This window comes from Molossus molossus, unplaced genomic scaffold (genome assembly GCF_014108415.1).
Source record: "Molossus molossus isolate mMolMol1 unplaced genomic scaffold, mMolMol1.p scaffold_m16_p_3, whole genome shotgun sequence".
Taxonomy (NCBI): domain Eukaryota; kingdom Metazoa; phylum Chordata; class Mammalia; order Chiroptera; family Molossidae; genus Molossus; species Molossus molossus.
The window spans coordinates 132,130,630-132,157,432 of NW_023425366.1; the positions used below are offsets into that span (position 1 = coordinate 132,130,630).

Sequence of the window (26,803 nt, forward strand, 5' to 3'; positions counted from 1 at the left end):
TAAACAAATCCCAAATGAAACAACAAGAGAACTCTAACAAAGATGAGATCAATGAAATGCAGCTAAGCAAATTATCAGACATAGAGTTCAGAGCCATGATGTCAACAGCATGAGTAAGGACATCAACACCATGAGCAAAGATATAGAAATACTGAAAACCAACCAAGAGGAAATGAAGAACGACATAGCAGAAATAAAGAACACATTGGAAGGACTAACCAGCAGAGTAGAAAAAGCGAGGACGGGATCAGTGAATTAGAAGACAGGGTAGAAAAAATCGACCAATCAGAGAACCAAAAGGAAAAAACAAAACAAAGGAAGGTAGCTTAAGAGAACTGTGGAACAACTGGAAACGTAATAACATTCGCATCATAGGAGTCCCCGAAGGGGAAGAAAATGAGCAAGGGTTTGAGAAAATATTTGAAGAAATAGTAACAGAAAACTTTCCTAATTTGGTGAAGGAAAAAGGCATCCAACTTCAAGAAGCACCGAGAGCTCCAAGTAAGAAAAACCCAAACAGGCCCACACCAAGACAAGTAGTAATTAAAATGCCAAAAATTAAAGACAAAGAGAGAATCCTAAAGGCAGCAAGAGATAAGCAACAGGTTACCTACAAAGGAAACCCCACAAGGTTCTCAGCTGACTTCTCAACAGAAACACTACAGGCCAGAAGGGAGTGGCATGAAGTAACCAAGGCCATGAAAAACAAGGATCTAAATCCAAGACTACTCTGCCAAGGCTATCATTCAAAATAGGTCAAATAAAGAGCTTCCCAAACCAAAAAAAAAAAAAGGCTAAGGAAATACATAAGCACCAAACCAGCACTGCTAGAAATGTTAAAAGGACTGCTGTAATTAGTAAAAGAAATAGGAAAAAAAAAAATAGAACCACATAAAACAAAAATGGCAATAAATAAGTACATATCAATTATCACCTTAAATGTGAATGGTTTGAATGGTCCAATAAAAAGACACAGAGTAGCTGACTGGATATAAAAGCATGACTCATCTATGTGTTGTTTACAAGAGACCCACCTCACAACAAAACACTCACATAGGTAGAAAGTGAAGGGATGGAAAAAAATATTGCAAGCAAATGAAAAGCAAAAAAATCCTGGGGTAGCAATACTCATATCTGATAAAATCGATTTCAAAATGAAGGCCCTAACTACAGACAAAGAAGACCACTACATAATATTAAAAGGATCTATCCAACAGGAAGATATAACCTTGGTAAACATATATACACCCAATATAGGAGCAACAACATATATTAAAAATCTTCCGGAGGACTTCAAAGGAGAAATCAACAGCAATACAATCATAGCAGGGGACTTCAACACCCTGCTGACACCACTGGCTAGATCCTCTAGACAAAAAATTAACAAGGAAACACAGACTCTAAGTGAAGCACTAGATCAAATGGATTTAATAGATATCTACAGAGAATTACACCCCAAAACTACAGAATTCACATTCTTCTCAAGTGCACATGGGACATTCTCAAAGATAGACCACATATTAGGGCACAAACTAAATCTCTTCAAGTTCAAGAAGACTGAAATCATACCAAGCATTTTCTCAGATCACAATGGCTGGCAACTAGAAAACAATTGCAACAAGAACATGCAAAGACATTTGAACACATGGAAGATAAATAGCATGTTATTGATCAATGAATGGGTTACCATAGAGATCAAGAAGAAATTGAAACTTCGAGGAAACCAATGAAAATGAACACACAACAACACAAAATCTATGGCATGCAGCAAAAGCAGTTCTGAGAGGGAAGTTCATAGCACTACAGGCCTACCTCAAGAAACAAGTAAAATTTCAAATTGACTAACCTCACAACATAAAGAACTAAAGAGCAAACAAAAAGAAAACCCCAGAGAAAGTAGAAGGAAGAAAATAGTAAAGATCAGAGCAGAAAAAAATGACATGGAGACCAAAAAAACAATTCCATGGATCAATGAAACAAACAGCTGGTTCTTTGAAAAGATAAACAAGATTGATGGACCCTTAGCTATACTCACAAAGAAACAAAGAGAGAGAACCCAAATACACAAAATCAGAAATGAAAGAGGAGAAATAATAACTGACACCACAGAAATACAGAGGATCGTTAACAATTATTGTGAACAATTATACGGAAAGAAATTCGACAATCTAAGTGTAATGGACAAATTTCTAGAATCACATAGTCTCCCAAAGATGAACCAGAAAGAGATAGAAAACTTGAACAGACCAATAACAACAAGAGAAATTGAAGATGTCATCAAGACTCTACCAGCAAACAATAGCCCAGGCCCGGATGGCTTCACGGGAAAATTTTACTGAACATTCAAAGAAGAACTAATACCCTTTCTCCTCAAACTATTTCAAAAAATTCAAGAAGACAGAAGACTTCCAAACTCATTTTATGAGGCCAGCATAATTCTAATTCCAAAATAAAAAAAAGGACACTACAAAGAAAGAAAACTACAGGCCAATATCCCTGATGAACATAGATGCCAAAATCCTGAACAAAACACTAGCAAATTGAATCCAGCAATACATCAAAAAATTGTTTCATCATGATGAACTGAGATTCATTCCAGGGATGCAAGGCTGGTACAATATTCACAAATCAATAAATGTGATATACCACATAAACAAAATGAAAGATAAAAATCATATGATCATATCAACAGATGCTGAAAAAGCATTCCACAAAATCCAGCACCCATTTCTGATAAAAACGCTCAGCAATCTGGGAATAGAGGGATCATATCTCGACATAATAGAGGCCATATATGAAAGACCTACAGCCAACATCATACTCAATGGGCAAAAACCAAAAATATTTCCCTTTAGAACATGAACAAGACAAGGATGCCCACTTTCCCATTCTTATTTAACATAGTACTAGAAGTCTTTCCAAATTGGAAAGGAGGAAGTGAAAATGTCATTATTTGCAGATGACATGATAGTATAAGTAGAAAATCCCAAAGACTCCATCAAAAATTTACTAGGCTTAATAAATGAATTTGCCAAAGTAGCAGGATACAAAATTAATGTCAAGAAATCGACGGCATTCTTATACACCAATGATGAACTAACACAGAAAGAGAAACTAAAAAAAAAAAATCACATTTACCATCGCAGCAAAAAAATTAAGATACCTAGGAATATACTTAACCAAAGAAGTAAAAGACCTATTTGCAGAAAACTACAGGACACTGAAAAAAAGAAACAGAGGAAGATATAAAAAAGTGGAAGCACATACCTTATTCATGGATTGGAAGAATTAACATCATTAAAATGTCCATACTACCCAAAGCAATCTATAGATTCAGTGCAATCCCCATCAAAATACTAACGACATACTTCACAGAACTAGAACAAATACTTCAAAAGTTCATATGGAAACAAAGAAAGACCTCGAATAGCCACAGTAATCTTGAAAAAGAACAACAAAGCTGGAGGGATCACATTACCAGATTTCAGGTTATACTACAAAGCCACTATAATCAAAACAGCCTGGTACTGGCACAAGAACAGACAAGTAGATCAATTGAACAGAACAGAGAACTCAGAAATGGATCCAAGACATTATGTTCAATTAATATTTGACAAAGGTGGCAAGAGCATAAAATGGAGTAAAGACAGCCTCTTTAATAAATGGTGTTGGGAAAAGTGGATAGCTACATGCAAAAAAATAAAACTAGGCCATAAACTTAAACCATACACAAGAATAAACTCAAAATGGATAAAAGACTTCAATATGACTCATGAATCCATAAAAATCCTAGAAGAAAATGTAGGCAACAAAATTTCAGACATCACACACAGCAGAATTTTCACTGATACATCACCTAAGGGAACAGAAACAAAGGAAAAAATGAACACATGGGACTACATCAAGCTCAAAAGCTTCTGCACAGCAAAAGAAACAACCACCAAAATGGAAAGGCAACCCACTCTATGGGAGAGCATCATTGCCAATGATACATCAGATAAGGGGTTAGTTTCCAAAATATATAGTGCTCATACAGCTCAATAAAAGGAAGACAAAGAACCCAATTAAAAAATGGGAAGAGAAACTAAATAGATAGCTCTCCAAACAGGACATACAAATGGCTAAGAGACATATGAAGAAATGCTCAGCATCAATAATCATCAGAGAGATGCAAATTAAAACAACAATGAGGTATCACCTCACACCTGTTAGAATGGCCGCCATCAACAAATCATCAAACAACAAGTGTTGGTGAGGGTGTGGAGAATTGGGGACTCTAGTACACTGCTGGTGGGAATGCAGACTGGTGCAGCCGCTATGGAAAACAATATGGTGTTACCTCAAAATTTAAAAATTGAAGTTCCATTTGACCCAGTGATCCCACTTCTAGGAATATATCCTAAGAAGCCTGAAACACCAATCAGAAAGAATATATGTACCCCCGTGTTCATAGCAGCACTATTTACAATAGCTAAGAACTGGAAACAACCGAAGTGTCCATCAGTGGAAGAATGGATAACAAAGCTGTGGTACATATACACAATGGAGTACTAAGCAGCTATATGAAAGAAAGATCTTTTATCCTTTGAGACGACATGGAGGGACCTGGAGAGTATTATCTTAAGCGAAACAAGCCAAGCAGAGGAAGACAAATATCACATGATCTCGCTTATTTTTGGAATATAATGAACATAACAGTCTGAGGAATGGGGTAGTCCCAGAGACGTGGATTGGGGTGCAGACTGACAATCTCCAGAAGAGAGGATGGGGTTGGGGGGAACCAAAGAACTTATATGCATGTGCGCATAAACAATGGACGTGGACAACAAAGCTGGGACAGGGCGGGGAGGGAGGTATCAGTGGGGGAAAAAGGAGAAACATCTGTAACAAAAATAAATTAATTAATTAATTAAAGAATAAAAATAAATAAAAATTCTCTTGCTCTGGGAAGCCAGAGCACAGCCCTGGATTAGCATAAAGTCAACACCTTCCACTCTCCCTTGCCCTGGGGCCATCTCCTCCAGGACCTCTGAGCTTCTCAGCATGATCACAAGCACAGGTTGTGCCCCACTGTCTGTCCCACAGCACTCAGTGCTGGGGCTGGAGATACCTGCTTGGAGGTTCCCTGGCTGCTGCCCTCTTTCTCTTTAAGAACACTGGTTCCCACTGGACTCTCATGCTTCCTGGAAAGGGACCCTCAAGAAGGACACAGCACCTGAGTTCTTGCCTCTCAAAACCAAATCTGGTCACCAAGCAGCTTGGCCACTGCCCCAGCGGGGCTGGTTCCAGCCTGCCAGGAGCCCTGGGGATGGCCATGCCTCCCATTTCCCTGGGTGCTTTGCTACCATCTAACTTACAACACTGGATACTGAGACTACTGCTAGTTGTCAACACATCTCTCTGACCCCAAGGGACAGACCGTATTTTACTCATCTGCTTTCTCCACAGCACCAAGCTCTATGCATCACACTTGGTAGGTATTCAATAAATGTCTATTGCATTATATCAGATTAGTTTCATTTTAATTTTTATGATGCCAAGAATGCTGATATAGGCGCTCAACAAATGTCAGCTGCCATCGTCGTCGTCATTGCCGCATTGCCAATGAAAAGTAGCTCACATAAAACACTATGGACTTCACATGATAGTAACTTAATTTCATATGGCTAAATAACTAATTCTAAGAGCTCTGAATGGATGTACTATAGACCAAACTGATTATTTCTGTGAGAAGACTCCGATTAGAAGGATGGTCGAAGAGCGTTTTATCTGCCATATTCTAATATTTTAAATGTAAACTGATGCATTTAACTAAAAATCAATAGTTGGGAAAGTTTAGTCATGTTTCCTAAGACTTAATGACCTTCATGCAAAGTGGAAAGTGTGGAGAGAGGATGCAGAGATGAATTACTTGGGACAAGAATTGTTTCATTTTCTGTTTTATTTCTGAAGAGTTTCCTGAAGAATCACTGCATGGACGGTGCCCTTAGCCTAGGCTGAAGATAATGAGAGACAAGAGCCATGCATGGAGCTGACCTAGGTCCTGGGTGGATTATGAGTTAGTTCTCCTAGGCTGCAGAAGACAGTCACTGACACAATTTTAACACCAAAAATAAATCGCTCGAAGCCTCATGTGGGCACTTACTGTTGCTTCAGCCACTGCTCCACGAACGGGATGGAGAAGAATTCTGTGAATGGCTTCCCTGTCCTCTTTGGATTCTGACTGCTCATGATGCCAAACGTTGGAATGACAAAAACCAATAAGCAAGAATTCACGTCAATTGTTGCTACTCTGTTTGCAGATTAACAGGACTGATTCTTAGGGTCACCGAATATCCAGGAGAAACTCACTTGTATAACCACTCCGTCAGAAAGTCACAGGCGATGAATTTGGTCCTCTTCCTCTGGAGAGAGAAGAAAGATAGGCATGTCTGTGCCCACGTCTGAGCAGGACTAAGGCAGAGAGGCCCACTGGTGCTGTGTTAGATGGGATGTGCCTGAATCCCCTGAGGTTCATGAGCACATTGGGACAATCACTGAGGTGGTGTAAAGACTTCTGAAGACATGTCTTGTCACCTTTTCTGAAAGCGAGGGCTAGCTGATGACAGTGCCCTAGTAGGGAGCTTGTTACCTGCTTTAGGATTTCCTCAGAAGGACTTTAATTAAATCTGAGTACTGCATTTATGACTCCCCCCAGAGCACGCTGATCCTCAGGACAGCGTGACTTCAGGTCCAGGTGCCGCTGTCAAACCTGGGGGCAAAGCACAGCTGCCCTGGCCAGAGTAGCTACCTACCCGCTGCACACCCGCAGCCACTCTGCTACCTCCTGATTAACACTGTTGACCACTCACGAGGTGACTCGTGTTTTCATGCCCAAACGTCGTATACCAAGATCATTACAGCAGCGTTTCCACAGCTGAAGTATTGTTAGAAAAGAAAACGCTGATCTGTGCTACCATAAGAGAAACCGTGGCCTGCCAAAGGTACCAAAAGAAAAGTCAAAGAATCTTCAGAGGGGAAATGATGTTTTTACGGAAAGGACCCATTGTCCTTCTATCATGGAAAGATAAAAGACTAGTGAATGTGATATCAACTATCCACGATGCCTCTATGAAAACAACTGGAAAGCGGAAAAGAAATTCTGCGGAAGCTACAGTTAAACCTGCGTGCACGTTAGACCACAACCAGTGCACGACAGGAGTCCATCGAGCAGACCCATATTTGGTGAACGGCAGTATCTTTCTAAAAAGTATAAAGTGGTCTAAAAAAGTTGCATTCTTTCTGCTCAATTGTGCTTTTTTCGATGCATTCAAATTTTACTGTAATTACAACAGACAAAATAAAATAAGATACAAAAAGTTTCTACTTGAAGTCGCTGGGGAATGGAAATCTGCTGGTTCGAATGAGGGCAGCTCAGGACCTAGCACTTCTGGTCCTTCTAGAAGAGCTCCTTACCTGGACTCACCTTTCAGGCTCTCAGGGAACTAAAAGACCACGTTTTAGAAAAAATAGTCACTGGTATAAAACAAATCCAACTAGAACGGGTAAAGTGTGTGTCTCAAAAGGAAAGCGCAGCAAAACCACATATATTTGCAAAACATGTTGTGTACACTACACGTGGGTGATTGCTATACAGTATACCACACCAAAAAAATTACTAAAATATATGTATAAAATATAATATGTAGCAGATATGTACAAAGTTTCATTTAAATTCATTATGTATAAATAAAGTAAACTGAAGTTTATTTAGATTGTTTCACTAGCCGGTGACACGAGATAACTTCTGTGTAAAATTGCCGGTCAGCAATGTGTTAACAGGACCTGCCTGACAATCAGCCCAGGGGAGAAGCGACATTCCCTGCCTCCCATGTAGGACAGGACAGCCGCCTGACAGTCTGCTGAAGAGAGAGAAATGGTGTATCCTGTGGATTTCTGAGAAAGTTCTGCTCTCTCCTTTCTGCCCCTCTTCTTCCGCGAAGTCCACACTTCTCTCATCTGAAACAGAGATGTAGGGCTGGAGGGGGAGCAGAATGGGGCCAGAGCCACGTGCTAAAGGTGGCGGAGCCATGAATTAGAGGGAGCCCAGACTTTGATGACTCCCCTAAGCCCTGGCACCAGCTCGGGCCTCACCTACTCTAGACACCTGATATGTAAGAAAAATAAACCTCATTGGACTATTACCACTGCTCTTGAATTCTCATAACATGCAGTGGAATGCAGTCCCTAGGTGACAGATGTGGCCGGTGCAGCACAGGGAGAAGGTCCTGGAGTGATGGAGGAGATGGCCTGTGGAGCACACTGGGCGGAGCACTAGGCGTCCTGCCTCCCAGTCCATTTAGAGTCTCTTGTAACACTGCTAGAACCAGTCACCTCCTTTCAGAGAACTGTCATTAACTGGGATATCAAGGTGGCGCTCCTTGTAAGATGTCAGGGGCTGAGAACAGAGTAACCCAGAGCTGCTGGTCGCCATGCACAGAGGTCCTTCCCGAGAGTGCAGACAGCACCATCTGGGGAAATCACCCCTTGCCCCTGCAGCCTGCCCCTCCACCCTGCTGAGGAGGCCCATTGTTTGGTTCACAGCCCCAGGCTCCTTCACTGTCTGTGAGGTCTCTCCAGGGGGCGGTCAGCAGGACTCTGAGAGAGGGGAAGGAAAAAGGACGGTGTTACGGGTTGAATTTGCCCCCGCCCCTCCAATTCATATATAGAAATCTTAATCTCTGGTACTTCAGAATGTGACATATTTGGAAACAGGATCATTACAACTATAATTAGTAGAGCCCAGCCACTCCTGAAGGACATTAGCATTTCCAAGGAGAGTGACAAAATGTGGGGTTACATTAGCAAGAAAGAAGGGAGGTGCTATTGGGTAGACCCCAGTGGCAGATTCCTAATGATACTGTACTAACCCTGGATCCAGCTATGCCTGAAGCCAAATCCCCTGGGCCTTTCAGGTATATGAGCCAATAAATTCATTTTTTCATGAAACCATTTTGCATTGAGCTGTTTCTTGCTTGCAACAAAGAGTTTTAGTAACAATTCCTTTCTCCTCCAATTGTCCTTCAGGATCTCCTCGGGAAGGCTTTGTGGGCATTCTCGCCCTCTTCAGTGCAGGTGGGCTCCCCCCACCCTGTTCTCTGTGTGCCCGTCACATTACCTCAGCTAGACCTGCCGCTGTGCCTGTCTCCCCACTGAACACGAACTCTGAGGAAGGGTGCATGTCTGCTTCATCTTTACATTTGCAGAGCTCGCCGAGTGCCGTGCTGAGTGCGGATGAGGGGCTAGGACCCGGATGGATGAATTTGCCAGTCAGCTCTCAGAACTCAAGCGCAGGAGTTCTGACATTTATAAATAGGAATTGTAATGTAAATCTGGACACTTTCTTCCTGTGATATTTCATTATGAACATTTTTCCTTTTATCCCTTCACTGTGAAATAGCTGACTCAGCTTTAAAATCTGAGATAAGGTCCAAAAGATTGTTATGGAATTGCTTCTCACCAAAAGGACAGTGCTACTTAAGATTTTTTACTAAAAGCTTTATTCCACTTGTAAGTAAATAAAATATAATGGTGGCTGAGTTGCTGGAGATTGTTTGCAGCCTTTTACCTCATTGCTGAGAGCCTTTTATTAAAAAATTGAAAGACTGCTGACCAGGGAATAAAATTAAATGTACCAGGCCATGTAATGGGGCTTTTAAGTCTGCACAGCAAGAGTAGAGTTCCATTTAAAGAACCATCTTTAGAATAGGAAAATACTTGTACAATAATGCAACCATGTATCTAGCATGAAGTGCCCTATAATAACTAAAACAATCCAGCACCTGGAGGGTGGCAGCATCTCTCTCAACACTCCCTTGGCATTCACCACACTGTCTCGTGGTACAGACCCCTCTAAAGAGGGGAAGTAGCTTGACTTACTGCATTAAATAGATAAAATAGCCCAGTGGTCTGATGTATGAAGGTCACGAAGACAGATTTAATCACTTTGTTGCAAAGAAATAAAATGGAAGAATTATGTTTTCCTTCTGTTCTGGAAAAACGTGGATGTGCTGTGAGTACTCAGATACACAGAACAAGGTTTAGCTGTTGTTTAAAAATTATTTGCTGGGAGTTTAAAGAGAGAAGAGAAAGCAAATGGAAATTTGTGGTGACTGAAGAGATAAGGGAGGAAGTAATAGAGAGAAAAATTAAAGTGTGAAATGAAGAAAGTGGGCACCCAGGGTTTACTGAATGCAGCAAATACCCCAAGTCCATTATCGTTAGGGGGTGAAAATGTCCAAGTTTGGGTGAGCAGAGAAAATGGTTAAGATGACCTCAAACAAGGTGAAAAAGCAATTTTAAAAAATGCAGAATTGAAAGCAAAAAGACTAACTGCCAAGGGAGCAGACCTCATTACATCACTGTGAGCCTGCAACTCATTTTGCAATGCATCCAAGACAACAAGATAGCCGGACAGAGGGATGGACCGACAGATTGGTGGGTAGATACGCAAAGAAGCAAATACAAAAAAATGGCAGCTGAAGAATCAGGTGGTAAATAGGTGGGTGTCCGCTCTGAAATTCCATCAGCTTTTCTCCACACTGGGAACATGTTATAATGGAAGTGGGGGAGGGACAGGGGAGGGCACATTATCATAAGGACTCAAACCTCAAACAGAGAAAAGGCAAGCATCAGGTTCCATCCAGACAGCATTTAGTACTAACTTTGTATGTTGGATACACATGTAACAGGAGGTAGACATGTCGCATGTGTACAATCTGTGACATGCACACACAGCAGGGGACTGCATCAGGGCGGATGGGTCACACCCAGAAAGGTCAGAGCACGTGTGTGAGGCCACTGAAGTGGGGCCGCTCTCCCTGCAGCTGTGTGGCTGAGACTCCTTGGGTTTGTGAGGGACAGAAATACGCTGGGCTTACCTTGGTTACTGGGTTTTTAAAAAAATCATGTTCAGTTAGATTGAGCTGCAACAAACAACCCCCATTCTGAGAAGAGTACTCCATCAGCAGGTCATCCTCAGCCACGGCACACGGCTTCAGTCAGCTGGGGGTCTCTGCTCCACACGGTCCTCACTCCAGGCGCCCGGTAGGCAGGGCACCACTCTCCCTGAGATACAGCTAGTTATCGCCAAACCAGAAGAGCATGGTGAACCCCACTTTGGCTCTTGGAGTGTGTTTGGAAATGACATATGTCATGTCCAGTCACTCCACTGACCAGAGCAGTCCCTTGGTCAAGCCTCCCTTAAAGAGATGCCACACATATTTTTGCACAATGACATATTCTAGCACATGGGTTAGGGTTAGGGAAATGAGACCTTCTCTGACAAGGGCCAGGGCTCAGGAAGCAGCAGACCAGTGTCAACAGCTGTTCAGAGCATGAGACAGGCTGGCCATAGCTATCTGCTAGCAGCTCTGTGACCCCAGAACTCTAGTTCCAGTTCTAGTTCCAGATCAGGTCTTAGTTCTAGGAGGGACTCAGCTCTTAGGCTGTGGCTTCCTTCTCGACGTGCTGGACTTTTTCCGCTGCTCTCCTAACGGAGCCTCCTCCTCTCTTTGCTTCAGCTGCTACCTCTTGGCCGTCTCCTGGTCTCTGGCCTCTCCCCTCTGCTCACACCACAATCTCTATTCTCGCTGACATCCCGGCTCCCCAGATGGGAGAACCTGACTGGGCTGGTTGGACACTACCCAGGACAGACCATCACTTCTGTGCAGAGCCAGTGTACCAGCCCATCTGCTAGCCACTTGCCATCCTAGAGTGGCTACCCCACAGGGCCTTAATCCTGGTTCAGTCACCAGTGGCCGGGGTGACGGGGACATGGACAAAGCAGGGTCAAAAGGCTGCACAGCAGGCTGGCACATGGCATGCATTTGGAAGGTCACAGCCTCCTTTCCCATGGAGACATTCTCCACAATCACCTTCCAGACACCCAGCACCCCCACACACGATGAGACTGACCAGCAACCACGATCCTGGAAATGAGCACACGCTGGGACTCTACTCAGATGCCAAAATACTTATCACAGCAGATTTCAAACCGGGGTTCATTTCCCCCACTGTGTAAGATTTTCACTGGAGAAAAATGATACTTCTCCAAAAAAGTTAAAAATATGCACTCGTAACGCACAATATTGACCAAGACTTCCAGTATGGGCCAAATGGTCATTTCTGAAAGTGTTCTTGATGAAAAGGAGTCATGCTAAAATAATTCCACCACACCTTTCCTGCAAGAATCTATTTTTTCCACTTCTTAAGAATGTTTTTAAAACAAAGCTGATGGTATTTCTAATTTCCCTTATTGCTCAAGGCTAGGAAATGGAGTTTCTTCCCTTAATGACCAGAACCCTAGCAACTTTGAAAAGATATTCAGATATTTGATTTTTTTAAAAACCACAATAAATGACTATTAGATAGGCAAAGAATGTGAAAAACAAAATGGTTTTGTTTTACTGAATTATTCACAGTAGCAAATTTTAGTGTCATGAGATCACCAAAGGACGTATCAGGAATTATAAATAGCTTCCTGAAACCGACTGTGGTTTACAATGCTTTGCACTGCAATGAATTTGATGACAAACCAAAAACCGAACGGGAAAATTTTGCACTGCATGCGACCGGACAGGAACAGAGGCAGGAAGTCCTATCGCCTCTATCCAGATTCTGGATAGCATCCATATTTAAAGCTGCAATAAAATTCATTTTCAGCCATCATTTTACTCCTTCATAAAAGTCCTGATTTCTTTCCAAAGTAAGCAAGGTTCGCTGCTCCAGCCGGCCCTGCTCAGTAAACATTTACTGGGGACCTATGTGTCAAACCCTGTGCTACTTGCCAGAGACAAGAAATGAGCACGACATGGCCCCATTGTGGTTATTGCAGCCTCCAGCAACCACCCCCACCTGGGTGGCTGCTGTAATGTTGCAGAGGAATGACCCCATGTCCAGCTCCAGGTAATCCCCTCACCTTCCACCTAACCTGAACCACATGGTCCACACTTCTCCTGGCCCAGGCATCAGTGATCGGCGTGGGCAGGTGATCAGCTTCAGAGTGGTAAGACGTGGGAGGGCAGGTGCTGGAGCTCCTGGAATCACCTCCACTGCTCTTCTGAAAGTCTGACCATTCTCTCCTGGTGATGCAGCAGGTAGAGCCAAAACCTAGGCTAGAGGCTGTAGCTGTTTCGTTTTTTTATATTTATTTTTGTTTCTCCTTTTTCCTCCATTCACACTCTCCTCCCGTTCCTGCACCCTCTCTCCCCAGCACTGGGGTCTATGTCCATTGGTTATGCTTGTATGTATAAATTCTGTGGTTTATCTCTTCCCTTCCCCACACCCTCCCTCCTCTGAGGTTTGTCTGCCCGAACCCTACTTCTATGTCTCTGGATCTATTTTGTTCATCAGCTTGTTTACTTTATTCCACAAATAAGTGAGATCATGTGGCCAGTTCTCTGACTGGCTTATTTCACTTAGCATAATACTCTCCAGGTCTCTCCATGTTGTCTCAAAGGATAAGACATCTTTCTTTCTTATGGCTGCATAGTATTCCATTGTGTATATGTACCACAGCTTTTTTGTTTGTTTTTTTAATCCTCACCCGAGGACATTTTTCCATCTTTTGTTCAGATACAGTGGGAGGGAGAGAGAGGAAGAGACAGAGTGAGAGAAACATTGATGTGAAAGGGACACATTAAGTGGCTGCCACCTGTACAACCAACCAGGGCCGGGGACAAACTGCATCCAAGGTACGTGCCTTTAATGGGAACCTAACTAGGGTCTCTCTAGACCGCAGGCTGATGCTCCAACCACTGAGCCAAACTGGCGAGGGCTGTACCATAGTTTTTTAATCCACTCATCTATTGATGGACACTTGGGCTGCTTCCAGATCTTAGCAATTCTAAATAGTGCTGCTATGAACATAGGGGTGCATATATTCTTCCTGATTGGTGTTTGAGGCTTCTTAGAATATATTACTAGAAGTGGGATCACTGGGTCAAATGGCAATTCCATTATTAATTTTTTGAGGTAACACCATACTGTTTTCCATAGTGGCTGTACCAGTCTGCATTCCCACCAGCAGTGTACTAGAGTCCCCTTTTCTCCACACCCTCACCAGCACTTGTGGTTTGAAGATTTGTTGATGGCAGTCATTCTGGCAGGTGTGAGGTGATACCTCATTGTTGTTTTAATTTGCATCTCTCTGATGATTAGTGATGTTGAGCATTATTTCAAATGTCTCTTGGCCATTTGTATGTCCTGTTTGGAGAGGTGTCTATTTAGGTCCTCTGCCCATTTTTTAATTGGGTTCTTTGTCTTCCTTTTGTTGAGTTGTATGAGCACTCTATATATTTTGGAAATTAATCCCTTATCTGATGTATCATTGGCAATGATGCTCTCCCATAGAGTGGGTTCCCTTTCCACTTTGATGCTTGTTTCTTTTGCTGTGCAGAAGCTTTTGAGTTTGATGTAGTCCCATGTCTTAATTTTTTCCTTTGTTTCTCTTGCCTTAGGTGTTGTATCGGTGAAAATTCTGCTGTGTGTGATATCTGAAATTTTGTTGCCTATATTTTCTTCTAGGATTTTTATGGATTCACGAGTCACGTTTAAGTCTTTTATCCATTTTGAGTTTATTCTTGTGTATGGTGTAAGTGTGTGGTCTGGCTTCATCTTTTTGCATTTAGCTGTCCAATTTTCCCAACAGCATTTATGGAAGAGGCTGTCTTGACTCCAGTGTATGCTCTTGCCACCTTTGTCAAATCTTAATTGAGCATAATGTCTTGGGTCCATTTCTGGGCCTCTTGTCTCCACAAACAAACAAACAAACAAACACTCCTTTTCTGTGTAAGGTCCGTTTGAATGGGGTCTCCCGTCATTAGCAGGACCTGCTGTCGAAGCTGACCTGCAGCCGCTGTGGGAGTGTCTGCTTGGCATCTTGAAGCATCCCACGGAAACAGACTCGAATTCACACTGCTTTTTATTGCTAACAGCGTAAACCTTTATCAAACACTGCTCCCAGTGAAAACATCGACTTTTACACAGGAATTTCCAAACAGTTTACAGTGTGGCCACTAAGCCTGCCATGTTGAACACAGCAGTCCCGTTGAATCCCAACTAAGTTCTGGTCTCTCGTGCTCCGTTGACCTGACCCAGTGGTGTGGCAGGATGGCAGACGTCGTCTGGATGCTCCCACGCAACTGTGACGTTCACTCTGTACGGTGATAGCTCCGTGTCTCCAACTCCTCTGCTCCAGGGCAGCAGAGCACAGCCCGCGAGAACAGGGGTGGTGCCATGGCCTTGTAATCAGCTTTCAGCGCGAGAAGAGTCTTCCCCCTCCCAGCTCACACAGCCTCTGACCAGCGCAGGGGCGCCAGGGAAGGCAGCTCTCACAAATGGAGAATCAGAAGGTCAACGTCAACAAATACCAGTAAGGAACAGGCAGGTCTTTATGAAAACTTGACTCCCATAAAAACCCCTATGTCAGCATCAACATCATTTGCAAGGGTAGCTTCGCAGTCATTCCTCCAAGAGACCATGGGGCCTGGAGAGCTCCCTTTAGCCCTGCCCTCTGCTCAGACAGAGGAGACATGTCGGGGCCTGTGCTTCTGCCCGCATCCACTTCACTCTCCCTGCTTGACAAAGGACCCCCCTCCTCCCTGTGGGGTGCCACCTGTGGTGATCCCCCCCTGCACAGCCCTTCATGAGAATGGCCCCATACCGAGCACTCACCCTCCCCCCCCACAGCCCTTCATGAGAATGGCCCCATACCGAGCACTCACCCTCCCCCCCCACAGCCCTTCATGAGAATGGCCCCATACCGAGCACTCACCCTCCCCCCCCACAGCCCTTCATGAGAATGGCCCTTACGGAGCACCCTCCCCCCCCCACACACACACACAGCCCTGATGAAGCTGGCAGTGCACTGGGCACCTCCCCACTTAACAGATGAGAACACTGAGGCTCACAGTGTGCCAGTGATCTTGCTGGGCCCAGAGGTAGCACAAGTTGAAGGGAGGACTCGAGCAGCCCTCCGTCACGGCATTCCTCCAGAGCCCTCTGTGGCCTGAGTCAGATCTCTCCCCACCCCACACGGCCCGTCTCAGCTCCCCTCTTCCTTACGCACCGCCCTCACTTCGTCTCCGGTCCCAGGTCTAAGCAACTTTTTTTCAATATAATTTTTCTTATTGTATTGCAACTTTTTGCTGTAGATATGCCCATTACTGAGCTAAATCTTAAATGCATGCTCTCATTTAATTCCTGTTTAAAGCCCTTATATGCAACAATTACTATTCACATTATTGCCATTTCACAGAGGCAGAAATTAAGGCTTAGGAAGGTGAAGGTTACAAGAACACAATGCCACCAAGGTGCCAGCGCACATATCGAGGAGGTGGGACTGGGGCCTGAGTTCAGGTCAGCAGGAATCCACGCTCTGTGCTTAGTCCTGAGGCTTCCTCTCATGGCCCCCACATGACAGCGATGGCGACCACGACAAAGATCAGGGCGGTTTCAGGACTTCAGGACAGAGGTCAGCGCACGTTCTCCCCAAGATCAAGACAGCACTGGCTCAGGCATGTGTCACAACTGCTCCCCTTCGCCACCGCAGTGTAGAAGTGGCCTCACACGGCCTGTGAAAGAATAGGTGTGGCTGTGCTAATAAAGCTTTATTTACAAAAACAGGCAACTGGCCAGGTGCATCATGGTTTGCAGACCCCGTTCCAGAACATGATCATGTGGAAGCGTGGGAAAGTCGAAGTCCTTGATTTCTACGAGAAGTCTGATTTCCAGAAAGCTTCATTTCGTCTCTCTTCTGTTTCCTGGACAAACCTTTACTATCCCCCCAAAGGATTGGCCATTTAAACATCTTTTGAATCTGGGACTCGTTTATGACTTGGATTTCCCACCCCCTCTCTTTTCTCTTCTTTTCTTTCATCACTAGCTGTGACTCGAGCAGCTCCTTAACCCTTGGAGTCTCTTCACACTGCATTCTCAGGTTATAAGCTCACTGTCATTTTTAAGAGACATGTTTAGATTTTTACTTATTAAATATATATTACTTATTAAGGCACTGGACTCTCTGGAATGATGAGGAAAGTCCATCCCTGGGCACATGTAGTACTTACACAGTATCCCCTGATAAGGGACACCACCTTCCATCCATCCAAACAACAACTGGTGGCTCAGAAGGGGCTCTGGGGGAAGGACATCCCTTTAATTTAATTTATTTATTTATGCATTTATATATTTATTTTTTAAATATTTTTTCTTTATTGATTTGAGAGAGAGAGGAAGGGAGAGGGGGAGAGAGAGAGATAGAAACACTGATGAGAGAACATGGATTGGCCGCCTCCTGCATGCCCCCCACTGGGGATCGGGCCCACAACCTGGGCATGTGCCTTGACCAGGAATCAAACCTGTGACTTCTTGGTATAGAGTCGATGCTCAACCAGTGAGCCATACCGGCTAGGCTGACATCCCTTTTACAGACTTGCAATTTCTCCAGCAAATGTCAACGACAATGAACATGTAGTAAGTGCTTTCTATGTGCCAATGTTTCAAATTTTTCTTCACTCATATATCCTCGTAACAGCTACACATTATTAAATTACTGTCATTATTCCCCTTTTACAGATTAGAAAACAGGGCACCGAGAGACTCAGGTCCTCACCTACAGTCAGGTGCGAGGAAATGGAGCTGGCCCCTCCCCATCACTCCTGGGTTCCTCTCAGTGATCCTGCCCATGGTTCACACATGGAAGAGCAGGCAGTGGCATCAAGTCACTTCCCTGCAGTCACCAGAAGGCAAACCTGCCACCTGCTGCCAAATCCAGGGTCCAGCCCAGAGTGTGATGTGACTGAAAGAACACCCCCACCCCCACCCTTTGCATGTGACTTCACAGCTCTTCCCGTTAGGACAGAATCTACTGGACATCCAGTCAGGATGTGGATAGGTAAACACGGCCTCACCTCCTCCCACAACTACACCAAATTACAACTAAACTGCAGAACAACCATCATTCAGAACCACCTAACATCGAGCTGAAGGGAAGTCCTACAACTACGAGATTAAAGAAGCCAGATTAGAGACTGGTAGGAGGGCAGAGGCAGATGGGCTGGTCCCACACCCACGTGTGGTGGATAAAAATCAGGAGGACACCTCGGCTGGGAAGGTCCTCCCTGAGGACTGAGGGGACCCCGTCCCATACCAGGTGCCCAGCTCAGGGTTCCAGTGCCAGGTAGAGAATCCCCATCACTTCTGGCTGTAAAACCAGTGGGAACTGAGGCTGAGGCTGCTGGAGCCCCAGGCAGCTCCTCTTAAAGGGCCCATGCACATGGACTTACTCAGACTCGCACCCTCCAGGCTCCAGCACTGGGGAGGCAGCTTGAAAGGCACCAAAGACATACAGGGATGAACTGAGTTGTTTGGCATTGGGGCGAGAGCTGGAGAGGGGGCTTTCTCCTGCACAGATGTGCTGGTGGAGGCTATTGTTCCTTTGATGAGCCCTTCCCCACAGGATGAATGGGCAGACAGCCGCCATATCTGGGACTCCAGCAACCTGGTTCACACTGTTTGCCCCACCCTGGTGATTCCCTGAGGCCACGCCCCACCCAACTTTCAGGCCCTATTCTCAGTGGCTTTGCCATAGGATTGGCCTGACTTGGCTCCTGCTTCATATTTTCCTAAAATCTCTCAAACAAGCAGCATCTGGTCTCAGCAAGCCCCATACCTCTCGTTAAGTGGCCCCAGGCCTGGCACTAGAAGCAGCCAGCCTTAGTTCACAGCTTGGCTTTTCCTAGGCACCTCCACCCAGCACAAGAAGCAGCCATCTGCAGATCACTCTGTAGCTTATGCCTGGTGGCCCCGGACAGAACACAGGCAGTGGCTGACCTTGCCCCTGAGCCAGCACACCCAGTGGACAGCTTCAGACCATGTCAAAGCACCACCACCCAACCACCCCTACAAGTTACACACTCAGTGAGTGGACTCAGAGGATACCAAAGCCCTGATGAAGTAAGTCTTTCTCTGTGTGGCGGCCCCTACACAGCTGATTCTCCAACGTAGTCAGAGATCAGTGATCAGTGGGTACAGCCAGTCCTTGCAGCTGATCAGCCTGAGTAAATCCCTCTCATTAACATGCCAACAGCAATCAAGACTCAATTACAACAGAAGGGTGCACAGTCCACACGAGGGGTACTCCTCGAGGTCCCAGCTGGGGTGATCAGGGAGGCTGTGCCACTGGACCCTACAGGACACCTACAACAATAGGCCACCCTACGAAGCCTAGAAGATATAGCAACTCTACCTAATACATAGAAACAAACACAGGGAAGCAGCCAAAATTAATGAGACAAAGAAACATGTCCCAAATGAAAGAAAAAAACAATACTCCAGAAAAATAACTAAATAAATCAGAGATAAGCAACCTAACAGATGCAGATTTCAAAACACTGCTTATAAGGATGTCAAGGAACTTAGTGAGAACTTCAAGTAACTCGGTGAGAACATCAACAATATAAAAAAGGATCAGTCAGAAATGAAGGATGCAGTAACTGAAATAGAGAATAATTTACAGGGAATCAATAGTAGAGTAGGTGAAGCCGAGAAGCAAACCATTTATTTGGATTATAAAGAAGGAAAAATCACCCAATCAGAATAGCAAAAAGAGAAAAGAATCCAAAAGAATGAGGATAGTGTAAGAAGCCTCTGAGATAACTTAAAGTGTACCAAGATTCACATCATGGGGGTGCCAGAAGAAGAGAGACAGCAAGAAATTGAAAACCTATGAAAAAATAATGTCAGAACACTTTCTTAACTTGGTTAAGAAAACAGACATAGAAGTCCAGGAAGCACAGAGAGTCCCAAACAAGATGAACCCCAAGAGGCCCACACCAAGACACATCATCATCAAAATGCAAAAGGTTCAAGACAAAGAGATAATCTTAAAAGCAGCAAGAAAAAAGCAGTTAGTTACCTACAAGGGAGCCCCCAAAAGACTGTCAGCTGATTTCTCAAAAGAAACTCTGTAGGCCAGAAAGGAATGGCAAGAAATATTCAAAGCGATGAAAATGAAGGACCTACAATCAAGATTACACTCCCCTGCAAAGCTATCATTTAGAATTGATGGATATATAAAGAGTTTCCCAAACAAGAAAAAGCTAAAGGAGTTCATCACCACCAAACCAGTATTATATGAAATAGTGAATGGTCTTCTTGAAGAAGAAGAAGAAAGAAGAAGAAAGAAGGAGAAGGAGAAGGAGAAGGAGAAGGAGAAGGAGAAGGAGAAGGAGAAGGAGAACAACAACAACAATAAAATGGCAATAAATATCTATCAACAATTGAATCTACAAACAAAATGAGCAAGCAGAACAAAAACAGACTCATAGATACAGAGAACATTTTGTTGGGTGCCAAATGGGAGGAGTATTGGGGGGATGGGTGAAAAAGGTGAAGTAATTAAGAAGTACAAATTGGGCCCTGGCAAGTTTGGCTCAGCAGTTAGAGCATCAGCCCACGAACCAGAGTTCCAGGTTTGGTTCCCGCTAAGGGCATGTACCTTGCTTGCAGTTTGTCCCTGGCCCCTGTTGGGGTCGTGTGGGTGGCAACCAGTCAATGTGTTTCTCTCACATCAATGTTTCTCTCTCTCTTCCTCCCTCTTTCCCTCCCGCTCTAAAGATGAATACAAAAATGTCCTCGGGTGAGGATTAAAAAAAAAAAAGGAAGTACAAATTGGTTGTTAGATTGAGGAACCTCAAAGGGAATGGGGGAGGAGGGATGGGAAGAGATAAACTAGAGAACTTATATGCATATATTCATAACCAATGGACACAGAGAATAGTGTGGGGAAGGCAGGAGAGGGACAAGAGTGGGGAGGAGGAGGTCAATGGGGTAAAAGGTGGGGGGGCATCCGTAATACATTCAACAACAAAGATAAGTTTAAAAACAAGAAAGACAGGGCCTCTTCCCTAACTCTCTGAACCTGAGCTGGCGTCATGACTTGCTTCACCCAGTGTAATGTAGTGACAGTAACAACGTGTCAGGCTCAGAAGGCCTTGCGGATGTCCAATGGAATCTTTGCAAGCCTCCCCAGCTACTGTGTCTATGAGCCAGGGTCAAGCTGGTGTAGGATGGCAAACCATGTGGAATAGAGCTGAGGCCCATCCCAGAGCATACCATCCTAGCCCAGCCAGCACCCAGTCTAGCTGGTACCTGACTACAGACACATGGATGAACCCAGCTGAGGCTGGAAGAACCTTCCAGCTGAGCCCAGTTCAAATTGCTGCCTTATAGAAAGAACAGTGAGCTAAACAAATGGTTGTTTTAAGCCACTAACTCTTGAGGTAATTCATTAGGTAGTAAAAAGTTAACTGATGCATGTATAATAACTAAAATGCAATTATGGCCAAGAGGTAATGCTCTCTCTGTTTAGTGGGCCAGTCAAGACTGCTACTACTGCCTCCTGGCACAAAGCCATGCCCCCACAAGCTAGAGGGCAAAGCTCCAGGGCAGGGAAGGAAAATCCTGTTGCAAAGCCACTGCCCTTTATTTTGCAAGACAACCCTAGGGTCACCCTCAGATCAGAGCCTGTTGACTTTCTTTTCAAAGCCTTGTCTTTTGAGGATGACTTTGAGTTTTAGAAACAAAAGCAACTCCTTGCCAAGTTTGGAATAAAATGATCAATGCTGCTTTTGTTTAAAAAGAAAAATAAGAAGCATGACTTACAAAGTTTTTTTGCATGGTTTACAAGCTGGATTTGACAGCAATTCCAAGTCTCAGGGAAGTATTTTCAACACTAACAGTCTATTGACATAGTAGGGCTGAGTGCCAGGCTCAGTAGCTACATTCCTCGGTTCAAACTCGGGTCCTTCCTCTTGATGGCCAGGTGAATTAGGGTAATTCTAGGGCCTTAGTTTCCTCATCCACAAAATGGGGACAATAAAGTCACCAATTCAAAGGGTTACTATAATAATTAAATGAGGTTACAATGTGAAATGCCTGGCATGTTATTCTACATGATTGTCATTAATCACGATGAATTGCTCAGACAGTAACTGGTTATGGTAGATTCTTACAAACCAGCCCTTCACTCTGAGCCCTATTTCATACTTAGGTAACAAAGTCACATTCCAGCAGGACAGCTACTTAGAAGGGCACACAATTTAAAACTCATAAATGTTTACTTTAGGAATTTTCTATTTGATATTTTTGGACAGGGGCTGACCATAAGTAACTGAACTGTGAAGGGCACACCTTCAGATAAGAGGGGGGCTGCTGCAGTTGTTTCCAAGGATGTGGTCCCAGGGGACTTTGGGTTGTCTGGATGGGCCCAAGGCAACAGACAGAAAGTGCTCAGCAATGTAACCAGGAGCTCACAGAGGTAAAGGACACAAACCAGAGACTGCCAGCCAGTGTGATCTAGCCCATCAGCAGTGCAACCAGGAGCTCACGGAAGTAAAGAACACAAACCAGAGATCACAAGCCAGTGAGATCTAGTTCATGAAGTGTCGACATGCTGTGTTTACTCTTTTTTTTTAATTAACTGTCAACAGCCTTGTATTTATTTTTATTTTAGTGACTTTATTGGGTGACATAGGTTAATAAATTTCTAGATTTCAGGTGTACAATTCAATAATACATCTTCTGTATATTGTACCATGTTCACCACCCAAAGTCAAGTCTCCTTCCATCACCATTTATCCCCCTTTACCCTCTTCTACATCTTCCCACCCCCCTTCCCTTCATTTATCACTATATTGTTGTCTGTGTCTAAATTTTATTTTGCTTAATCCCCTCACCTTTATTATCCAGTCCCCAACCCTTTACAACAATGAATTGGGACAGTGCGTAGTAAAAGGCAGATCGGGGGTGTCTGCTGAAAACTCAGAAGGTGCGGCCACACTGCGCCCACGCTGCGGCATGGTGACAACCAGTGGGCTGAGCGCAGCAGCTGCCACGCCTCCCAGGCCCCCACACCCTGGTGTCCCTTCACTGTTATTCCAGGCCTGTTTCATTACATACCTGGCCCCACAGCCTTTGAATGATTTTCCTTTAAGGTAGTGTTCACATTCCGGGTATAGTAGGTTTAGTAACTGCCCCCAAAGATTTCCGTGTCCTAGTCCCTAGGGCCTGTGATTATGTCACCTGACAGGCAAAGGACTTTACAGCTGTGATTAAAGGATGCTGAGCCCTGGCCGGTTTGGCTCAGCGGTTAGAGCGTTGGCTCACAGATGGAAGAGTCCCAGGTTCGGTTCCCATGAAGTGCGTGTACTTCAGTTCCAGCCCCGACTAGAGCCATGTGGGTGGCAACCAGTTGATGTGTCTCTCTGACATCGAGGTTTCTCTCTCTCTCTTCCCCCTCTCTCCCTCCCACTCTGTCTGAAAATAAATGCAAAAATGTCCTTAGGTGAGGATAAAAAAATAAAATAAGTAAAGTAAGGATGCTGAGATAGGGAAATTATCCAGATGGGCCCAGAGTAATGAGAGTCCTTGTAAGGGAGGCGGGGGGGCAATGTCAGAGAAGAGATGTGAGGAAGGAGGCAGAGGGGAAGTGATCCTACTGACTGAGAAGGAAAGGGGGCCGTGGGCCGAGGAACGCAGGGGGCCTCTAGAAGCTGGGAAAGGCCAAGAGACAGATTCTTCCCTGGGGCCTCCGGAGGAGCCCAGTTCTGTGGACACAGTCACACCTCTGAGCCGGTCACTCTGTACCCTGTGACGGGTGGGAGAGCACTGCCCAGTGAAACCTGACCTGCAGCCTAAATAGTTTCCAATACCCCACTGGGTATTTACTAGGTAAAAGCATGTTCCCACCAATCTGAGCCAAGAACCTAGCTCCATCCAACATGTAAATGCAAGGTCTTCTGCATGGTTTTAATATATAATGATTTTTGCAGAAAATCATTTTGCAGAAATTCATTTTTGTAGATTAAGAGAAAACTGTGTTTTGTTTTATTCAGGACCTGGTTTCCTCACCATTTCATGAAATTGGATCACCATGAACAGCATGTCACAGACTCTGAGTGATGAAAACAACATGTGGTTCAGTCTACCTTCTGTGGCTATGGGGTGTCTGGGGGTGCTATGAATGGGTGCGAGTGAGTGACCCCTGCAAATGTTCCAGTGTTGTCTTACTAGGGCATCAGGAAGGGGATGCATATTGCTGACATTGTAAATGATTTGTTTCATTTCTCCTTTACGTCATAGCCCGCTATGAGATAAATGCCCACTCTGTATTCTGAACTCACTGTATATACAGATTACTCGGATAGCGGCCCTAGCAAACTGCACTCCTAGCCCGTGCAGTGTGATGGATGGAGTCAATGCCTCACTGCTCGGTGCGGTCTGGCCTGGTGAGTTGTTCTGAACAAGGGAATGCCGTGCAGTGATGGCTTAGGGTTCTGGAGCCTCACACAGCTGCCTTCACCCTCCTGACAGGCTGCCCTGAACCACCGGCTGTGAAGGATGAGAGCATGTGGAGAACTGAGGGCCTCGGCTGAGAGCTTGCACCCAGGCCCAGGTGGGGATGAAGGCCCTGGGCCCCATTGCTGCCCCGTCACCCACCGAGTGCATCCACGGCAGTGAATCAGGTGCCACCAGCAGCAGAGCTGCCCCATCAGCCCACAGAAACAATAAACCGTTGTTGTAAGTCATGAAGTGTTCAGGTAGTTTATTACAACGCAGCAGCTTTTCTTCTCAAGATACTACAAAGAGCACTTATGAAGTGTGGGGCAAGGGGGCCAGGCCAACAGGGTGAACCATTGTCCTTAAAATTAAACCCACGAGCTTCCCAGCCTGGACACAGCTGCCGCAGGGCGACCCCACCAGCCTCACCTCCCACCCCGCTTGCTCACTCTGCTCCGCTGCTTTCCTCTCTTCCCCTGGTCGGGCCACTGAACTGGGCTATCCTGAGTTATAAAAAGACACCTGAAGAGTAGTACGTATGCTTCATGAACCAGTACACACAGGAAGTGCCGGTACACCAGTACACGCACAGGGAGTGCCAGTACACCAGTACACACAGGAAGTGCCGGTACACCAGTACATGCATGGGGAGTGCCGGTACACACATGGGGAGTGTTGGTACACCAGTACACACAGGAAGTGCTAGTACACCAGTACATGCATGGGGAGTGCCAGTACACCAGTACACACAGGAAGTGCCAGTACACCAGTACATGCATGGGGAGTGCCGGTACACGCATGGGGAGTGTTGGTACACCAGTACACACAGGAAGTGCTAGTACTCCAGTACACTCACGGGGAGTGCCGGTACACCAGTACACACAGGAAGTGCCGGTACACCAGTACACGCACAGGGAGTGCCAGTACACACACAGGAAGTCCTGGTACTCCAGTACACTCATGGGGAGTGCTGGTACTCCAGTACACACACGGGGAGTGCCGGTACACTAGTACACACACAGGAAGTGCCAGTACACACACAGGAAGTGCTGGTACACCAGTACACACAGGAAGTGCCGGTACACCAGTACGCATACGGGGAGTGCCGGTATACCAGTACACACAGGAAGTGTCAGTACACCAGTATACGCACAGGGAGTGCCAGTATACCAGTACACACAGGAAGTGCCAGTACACCAGTACACACAGGAAGTGCCAGTACACCAGTACACTCACGGGAAGTGCCAGTACACCAGTACACACAGGGAGTGCCGGTACACCAGTACGCGCACACACCAGTACACGCACAGGAAGTGCCGGTACACTAGTACACACACAGAAGTGCCAATACACACATGGGAAGTGCCAGTACACCAGTACACACATGGGAAGTGCCGGCACACCAGTACACAAAGGAAGTGCCGGTACACTAGTACACACACAGGAAGTGCTGGTACACAGTACATGCACGGGAAGTGCCAGTACACGCACAGGGAGTGCCGGTACACTAGTACACACATGGGGAGTGCCAGCACACCAGTACACGCATGAGGAGTGCTGGTACACTAGTACACACACAGGGAGTGCTGGCACACTGGTACACACATGGGGAGTGCCAGTACACTAGTACACACACAGGGAGTACCTGTACACATATCTATAGCTGACTCACATATACACTTCTAGCAGTTCTGTGTACAAAGTAATCATTTTCCATTTTTTATCTGTCAGAGTATATTTGTTTAACAAAATACAAAGCACTGTTAGCATCCAGCTAATTTCACAGCAAATGTGAGAGGTCCACTGATCTCATTTATCGACAGTCACTACTTCAATGCCACACACAGGCCACTGTAATCTTTTCTACAACCTTTTATACACAGGTGAAAACATCCATCTGGGAAAGGATTAAATACATCTATTTCACTTGCTAAATTCACATCATGAAGGCTAAGACTAAATAATTCCTGGAAATCAGGTGCGGAAGGTTCAGTCTCCCAACTGTGATCTCCTCTAAAAAGTAGGAATAGAAGAATATCTGCTTATTTAATAAGCTGAATTTTATTCTGAGCATTTACAAGATTTAAATAGCTAATGATAAGCAAACTATTTGACTAGGAACTATTTGATCAGAAACTATTTTATTTCTCTATGAAACTACTTGGAATCCAATTCATAATATTAAGGGCACTTAATAAAAGAATCAGGCTATTAATGAATCAAAATCAGAACCATGGAGCCTGCACAGCCCGTCCAGGGCAGAGCTGGGCTGGAAGTAGTCTGCCTGAGCCCGGAGGCCGGATTCTGAATGCGGAACCAAGCTGCAGAGACTGCCCATCCATGAGCAGGCAGGCAGGCACACGCACACACACGCACACACCCAAGTTCCCCACCCCCATGTGTCACTGGCCGAGTGCTCCCT

The 26,803-nt window shown here is 45.0% G+C and overlaps 1 protein-coding gene across 1 annotated transcript in view; it reads right to left on the reverse strand.

The window, feature by feature from the left end:
- IQCK (IQ motif containing K) overlaps positions 1-26,803 on the reverse strand; it is a 103,082-nt gene that overhangs the window by 63,464 nt on the left and 12,815 nt on the right. The window contains exons 5-6 of the mRNA XM_036279781.1: positions 6,352-6,404; positions 6,146-6,223 (exon numbers count right to left, since the gene is read on the reverse strand). Of these exons, the coding sequence (XP_036135674.1) occupies positions 6,146-6,223; positions 6,352-6,404 (131 nt within the window). The remainder of the gene's footprint in view (positions 1-6,145; positions 6,224-6,351; positions 6,405-26,803) is intronic.